General features: G+C 45.7%; 1 protein-coding gene across 1 annotated transcript in view; it reads right to left on the bottom strand.

Moving 5' to 3' along the window:
* col14a1a (collagen, type XIV, alpha 1a) overlaps nucleotides 1-7,500 on the bottom strand; it is a 50,800-nt gene that overhangs the window by 10,010 nt on the left and 33,290 nt on the right. The window contains exons 14-19 of the mRNA XM_060064823.1: nucleotides 6,675-6,811; nucleotides 6,327-6,453; nucleotides 4,294-4,433; nucleotides 2,654-2,786; nucleotides 2,124-2,159; nucleotides 509-651 (exon numbers count right to left, since the gene is read on the bottom strand). Coding sequence (XP_059920806.1) covers nucleotides 509-651; nucleotides 2,124-2,159; nucleotides 2,654-2,786; nucleotides 4,294-4,433; nucleotides 6,327-6,453; nucleotides 6,675-6,811 — 716 coding nt within the window. The remainder of the gene's footprint in view (nucleotides 1-508; nucleotides 652-2,123; nucleotides 2,160-2,653; nucleotides 2,787-4,293; nucleotides 4,434-6,326; nucleotides 6,454-6,674; nucleotides 6,812-7,500) is intronic.

Below are 7,500 nucleotides of genomic sequence, written 5' to 3'. Positions count from 1 at the left end.
TCCGACCCCATTTCCCCATGCAAATAATAATTTGAATGAGAAAATGTTCCAATTTCCTTTTTAAGTGTGTTACTTTTTTCTGCCGTTCAACTTTTTCGCATTTATCGTTAGCCTCACAGCTTAATTGCCTACGTCATATTTTAAGGTTGATTTGTATTTGACCTAAAAAATGCCTGCGTCAAACTGATGACTTAGGCAGATGGCGATCACGGATTGCACAAAGCACTCTGATTGGATATAGCCAATGAGGCACAGTGAATCGGCAGCGTTGGGAGAGTAGAGCTTGGGTCGATATCACAATTTGGCCATTATATGACGATGGCAATTATGCTGTGGGGCTAGCCATACGTTTTTAAGGGGTGCCCGAGTATTCAAGGGGACCTATCTACAGTCCGTCGAGAATAGGCAGTATCTAAAGAGGCTCCATTTTCCAAAATGAGCAAGAACCTCAGCAACATCCTCCCCATCATCCAAAGCCTCTTCCCCACTGGGCCCACAGTACACTCACCACCTCCGGGGAGTGGGTGCGCTCGGGGGTGGCGTAGGACACCCTGTAGCCCTCCACCAGGGGGTCCTCCAGCACCCAGGAGGCCTCCAGGCTGTGGGTGGTCCTCTCCCCCACCTGAAGGTTCCTGGGCGCGTGGCGGGGCGCTGCATCAAAGAGACGGAGGAGGGTTACACAAGGGATCAGACAAACGCACACACACACACACACACACACGCACGCACACGCACACACACACACACTCACGCACACACACAAACATCTACATACACACACACACACACACATACATCTACACACATGCACGCACGCACGCATGCACGCACGCACACACACAAACACACACATACCCATACACACACATACACACACACACACATACCATACAGACAACACATACACACAACACTCACACACACACACACACACACACACACATCTACATGCACACAGACACATGCACGCATGCACACACAAATACACACACACAACACACACACACCATACAGACAACCCAAACACACAACACTCACACACACACACACACACACACACACACACACACACACACACACACACACACACACACACACACACACGCACACCGCCGTGTGCCGACAAACATTTAAGAACGGATTTAGAAAGTGCGCCATGGCATTGCATTAGAGACACTACCGTTGCATTAGAGACAGAACTAGTGAATAGTGTGGAAGAGAACGCCTCAAGTGAGTTCTTTGAAAGTTTGATGGAAAAGGCCAGGAAGTACAGACTGCAAAGCCCATGACTAAAACCGTGGGGCCCAAGGCAAGCGGGAGTTAGAACCATTCGGCTTTCGCAACTGTTCAGGGCCAGATGGAAAGGGTGTTTGACTGTCTCAGTACTAAGTGTCTCTAGTCCTAGTTTAAATAAACAATAGCCAGCCGCTATCACCCCCACAACAACCTCAGGAGTCGTGTTCACACTTACAAGAGAAAGCTGCTGTGCCCTTTCTAAAAACGTGTTTAAAGTCGGTACGTTTTTATCGCACCGGCACGCGAGAACATTAAACAATGATACGTGTTGGTTTTGAGGAGAGGGGGTGTTTCTTCGCTGCAGATACACCCCTCAAACAGAATCCAGATGGCTTCTCCATCACCGTGGCAACACTGAAGCTCAGAGGGCGCTAAGGGTTCTGGGTAAGGCTGGCGTTGGGCAGGGAATGTTGTTTCACTAACCTCAACTGGATTCTGTTTCTATTTTTTTTACTCTTGACATGGCTTTGAGAAAGTCAGTCGAGCAGGGACTTACTTAGTCCGCGTAACTAAACTGGCTTATGGCCATCGTGCAATGCTGGAGTGTGTTCTGAGGTTAAATCAGTTGGATAAGTGCTGTTCTACCACACAAGACAAGGGCTGCAAACTGGCCAGTCGAAATGTAATGGCCCATTTCAGATTGGGACCATTTATATTAAATTCACCCTACCTCTGAGGGACATCATGTATTTAATGAGATACAGTGACAGAGTATTATGATTGCTTTTAAACAGGAGCGGCAGGGATGGCTACACAGACTAAATAACAGACGCTGTCCAGCCCTCTGCTCAGTGCAGTGGGCTGGAAGCAATCACAACGCTTTTTACCTGCGGTAGTCGGAGCAATTGTTGTTGTCCTGGCCACTGCAGAAATACAAACGCAACGTCAAGCAGTTTATAACGTTAGAATCCTTTTGAGATAATAGATTTTTATCATTTCATCAGCTTGAGAGCAATGCAGTGAAGATGGCAAAAAAGCTGTGTGTCCAGAGTTTGATCATTTAAGTTGGAATCACAGGTTACGTAACGCATGAGCTCTGTCTCCGTCAATCAGAACGGTTGTAATTACAAGTTGAGAACTGTATTCACTGTGGGTTCATCATTAAGAACAGTTGTAATTACACATTAAGGACTGTATTCACTGTGTTCATCATTATAAACGATTGCAATTACAGGAAAATTATTGTATTCACTGTGTGTTCATACTTAAAAACGGTTGCAATTACAGGTAAAGACCTGTTTTCACTGTGTTCATTAAGACCTGTATTCACTGTGTGTTCATTAAGACCTGTATTCACTGTGTCTTCAACGAGAACTGGAAACAAAAGTGTGGGAGAACAGGGGGACATGGCCCTTACGTGTGGTTGCCATGACAGCCACGGCGTCGCTCTCGGACTTGTCTTTGAACACGGCCGTTAGCATCGCTTCGTACTCCGTGGAGGGGCGGAGACCGGTCAGGGCATAGCTGTCAACCGAACCGCTCAAAATCACCTGGGGGAACCAAAACACACACACACACAGACACACAGACACACGCACAGACACACACACAGACACACACACACAGACACACGCACGCACGCACGCACGCACACACACACACACACACACACACACACACACACACACACACACACACACACACACACACTCACACTCACACTCACACACACACACACACACACACACACACACACACACACACACACACACACACAGGGACACACAGGGACACACACACACACACACACACACCACACACAGGGACACAAAGCAAGAGTGTAATGCTAAATATTACATGACAGAGTGAGTACAGAAGTTGGCTCGGTCTGATGGCCTTTATTAATTCATAGCATCATGATGAAGATTTTATTTATTTTTTTATCCTTGACTGTGAATAGCTGTCTGTTAAAGCTCTTGAATTCTCGATGGGAACCTGTAATTCTTCCATTCCATCATTTCATCTATTCCATCCCATCCATTCATCCATCCATCCATCACCTATTCCTGAAGTCATTCATTAATTTATTCATGTATTTCTCCATTCACTTTCACTCAATGTTATTACTGTGAATGACGGTTAATGTTTTTGGGATTTAATACACATGAGCCTTACAAAAAATAATAAATACACAACAAGATTGAGAACACAAGCTCTTCCTTGCGGATAGGTAATCGATCAAGAACAATCTCACAGTGATAGGCAACAACAAGCCCAACAACAGTCATTTCAAAGAATTCAGGCATGAAGGAAAACATCAAAACACAGAAAGGAGATTCTGTGTTTAGGTCACCAGTTTCTCATTAATTGTAAAGATTTGATTATTTAACGTGCAACAAATGTGAATGAACATGCTCGGTTGAGTGTGTGTGTGTGTGTGTGTGTATGTGTGTGTGTGTGTATGTGTGTGTGTGTGTGTGTGTGTGTGTGTGTGTGTGTGTGTGTGTGTGTGTGTGTGTGTGTGTGTGTGTGTGTGTGTGTGTGTGTGTGTGTGTGTGTGTGTGTGTGTGTGTGTGTGTGTGTGTCTCTGTCTGTGTTTGTGTGTGCCTGTCGATATGTGTATACACGCTTGTGTGTATTTATGTATTGTTGAGTTCATTTATAATTGTTCACTTAAATTATCCTATATCCTGGTAAGATGAAAGCCTTACTTTTGCAAACCAGACATCTACATATATTTTCCTAATTGAAGGTTACAATAACAAATCTTAAACAGAATATAAGACGTGCAGGATTCAAAAGTACTATATATAAACACACAAGGGGACAGAGTGTGTTTACATGTCAAGGCAGAAACAGCTGCTTGTGCACATTAGCAACAGACCTCGGTCCAATAAGCAACCCTGTTTCTCTGCTTTTCTTTAGACGTTACACCACGTAATTCTACTTTGTTTGGGCGAGATTCAAGTTCAAAGGAACCTCGCCTGTCGTCAAAAAGACACCACCGTTTAAAAATAACACGTCCCCTCTCCTCGTGCCCTTGTTAAGTACACTCACCTCCTTAGCGTCGCCCCCTGTAAACGGAGCCCAGGATAGCTTGTAGAGGACCACGTCATTGGCTGAGTGGTCCCAGCTGACCCGCATGCTGTCCTCTGACACGTCACTGGCCCTCAGGCCCAGGGGCCCGGGGACCGGGTCTGAGGGGAGACGGAAAGGTAAGGCAGGGAGGAAGAAGGGCAGACGGTAAGGAAGAAGAAGAAGAAGAAGAAGAAGAAGAGGAAGAAGAAGAAGAAGAAGAAGAAGAAGAGGAAGAAGAAGAAGAAGAAGAAGAAGAAGAAGAAGAAGAAGAAGAAGAAGAAGAAGAAGAAGAAGAAGAAGAAGAAGAAGAAGAAGAAGAAGAAGAAGAATCTGAGAACAATGTCAACAATGTGGTTGTTAGCTTACTTAGTACTTTGGACCCAGATACTTTTAAAAATGGTATAACCAAGTCAAACAAGAAAAGCAATAAACATTCTCTCTGTATGTTACGCATCAATACAGTGTTCATCTTGTGTTCTTCTGTCCCCCTGTCTTCGAATCATAATAATGATCAAATAAAACCAAACAGTGTGTACGTTAGGGCTGGGCTTCAGCACTGATTACCCCGATTCAATTCTGATTCATAAGGTCCCGATGACATTTCGATATTGATTCAATATTTCAGCCACATAGTTTGAAAGCCACAGCCCTCGGCGACTTAGGAAAGGTGTAATAAATACACAGACATCCGCTTCAGGACAATCTTGCATTTGCTTTCGTATTCGATTTTTTTTTACTATTTTGACAATGCTCTACATGTTATTGTTCTTATTTTGCTTACACTATCAGAGTGAATTGGAGGAAATGTTTCCTTTGTGTGTGTGTTACAACATAGCCTGGTTCATTGCATCATTGTCTTTTGTTATCATTGTTAATAATACGGCCAGATGATTAATCGCCTAGACCCCAGAGTCGTGTTTGGGGGGAGAAAGTTAGAAGGAAGGTAGTAACAGCGCTCTATAATGAACGCGCCCGCTAGCCTCATTAAACTCAGCACCTGCATCGTGATAACGGAACGAAAGAAACCACCCGAAAAGAACTTCGAGGAGCTCGACTAAACGTCACCCAAGCTCTGTTGACCCGGGTTTACCGGGAGATAAATGGCTCATCAGCGCAGGCTCCTGGGCGGTGAATTGTTTAAGAGTCGGTTCTGGCAGAGGAGGCGCGGGTCCGGGCTGAGTCAGCGGTGGTGGTGCGGTACGGCCCACCACCGCTCAGGGATATTTCCCCCCCCCCAGCCTCCCCCCCGCCCAGAAAATCAATAACTGTTAGCATGATGGAATAGTCAGTGGGACGGTGGAATGACCTTTTAATGTGACTGCGCCATTGTGCCCCAGGGCGGGCGGAGGAGAATGAGGTTGGCGAGCGGCCAGAGACGTCATAGAACCAGCGGAGGAAAGAAAAAAACAATTCCACATTGTGTTGGGAGGGGAGAGGGAGGGAAGGCGCAGCTGACTGCCTGCCAGCCTTGAGAAGACCGTTGAGGAAGTACACTGTGGTGGCTTTAGCAGAGGCTGCCGGTGGGCAGACTGGGTAGATCTTATTGAACATGGGAGTAAATGACCCATCTGTCAGTCTGTCAGTCTGTGAGTTTGCCTGGCTGCCTAGCTGCCCGGCTGTCAGTCCGTCAGTCCATCAGTCCGTCAGTCTGTTTGTCATTTCCGTCTGTCTTTCAGTCTGACAGTCGGAACACCTGGAACGGATCATCTAAATGTACGTTATTGGCGTGAGCGAGAGTGCGGGATTTTTGATCGGTATATCGTTTTTTCCACACGCTCAGATATTGCTTTGCCAAATTGTTCATCAAAAGACTCCATCTGTATTCCCCTTGTCTGGGTTCTTCTTCTTCTTGGTCATGATCTCATTCCTCTCTCTCTTGGGATTGTTAACAGGCTCTCACAGTTCATAGGAAGGATGAGATTGGAAATTGCGTTTGCAATAGAACGGGATATCTCTACACTTCGTGACCCTCTCTCAGCCTGGACACCATCGAAACATTGACAGAATCTTACTGGTCGTGAAGCCATCGGTGAGGGATTCCGATTGGCCCTCGTCGTACAGGGCGGACACGGCGACAGAGTACTCCATGAGAGAGGTCAGGTCCCCGATGTCGTAGGAGCTCACAGGGCCAACCTCCACCTAGAGGACACACACACACACACGGACACACGATCAATGATTTCACTGTAAAAGCCATTTCTATACATTGGATTCTACCACCTTTCGCTTAATCGAATTAAACTTTTGTGTGATTGTCTTTTCATGAACATAACACTATTAAAGACTACACTGTTCATACCCCTCACACTCACACAAACGCACACACAAACCCCGTTACACACATTTGGAATCACACAAACCTCCTCTTCGACCAGTCCGTCTGCCTTGACCCACGAGATGCGGTACCCCTTCACCCGCTGGGGGGGCTCCCAGTTGATGTGAGCTGAATTGTGGGTAATTTCAGAGAACTGCAGATTGCTGGGCGGGCTGAGTGGCACTAGAGGGAACGACATAAGGATATTGATTGGACGATCGGGCGTGGCAGAACTATCAGACGCGCTGTTGTGCTGCTAACCGGATCACTCTCAGCCTTCTGCAGAGATGCAGAGAGTCACCAAGGTGGAGAAAAGATGACGAAGAGACCATGAAGCAGCTTCCGGCGTTATTATAATTGATATCTACAAGCTCTTCAGTTGTGTGGGTGCACTAATTCCCATTATTTCACATATACAATCCCAATCTTTATTGTTTGAGTGTGTGTGCGTGTGTGTGTGTGTGTGTGTGTGTGTGTGTGTGTGTGTGTGTGTGTGTGTGTGTGTGTGTGTGTGTGTGTGTGTGTGTGTGTGTGTGTGTGTGTGTGTGTGTGTGTGTGTGTGCGTGTGTCTGTGTGCATGCGTAAATGTGCAAGAGAGACTTCCTAAGCATATTACAATAAATGTTTTCGAAGGGAATGTAGTCGCTGAACTACTGATGATTAAAACACTTCTGCTTGAGGCAAATTTTTAAGGAAAACCAAAAGTTTGCGGTTCTTCAAAAGAAAAAGCATATTTTACTGTATATTAACCCCATTCAAACTCCTCTCACATTTCATTACAGACAACAAGAAACTCACAACTGGAATGGACCGGGAGGACATTGAACGCAACGTGTTATCCTATGCTTTTTTTTGTTAAATGGAAAATGGTA

Source organism: Gadus macrocephalus, chromosome 11 (assembly GCF_031168955.1).
Source record: "Gadus macrocephalus chromosome 11, ASM3116895v1".
Classification (NCBI taxonomy): Eukaryota; Metazoa; Chordata; class Actinopteri; order Gadiformes; family Gadidae; genus Gadus; species Gadus macrocephalus.
The sequence above is the reverse complement of the archived record's forward strand: the minus strand, read 5'-3'. Positions and strand labels throughout refer to the sequence as shown.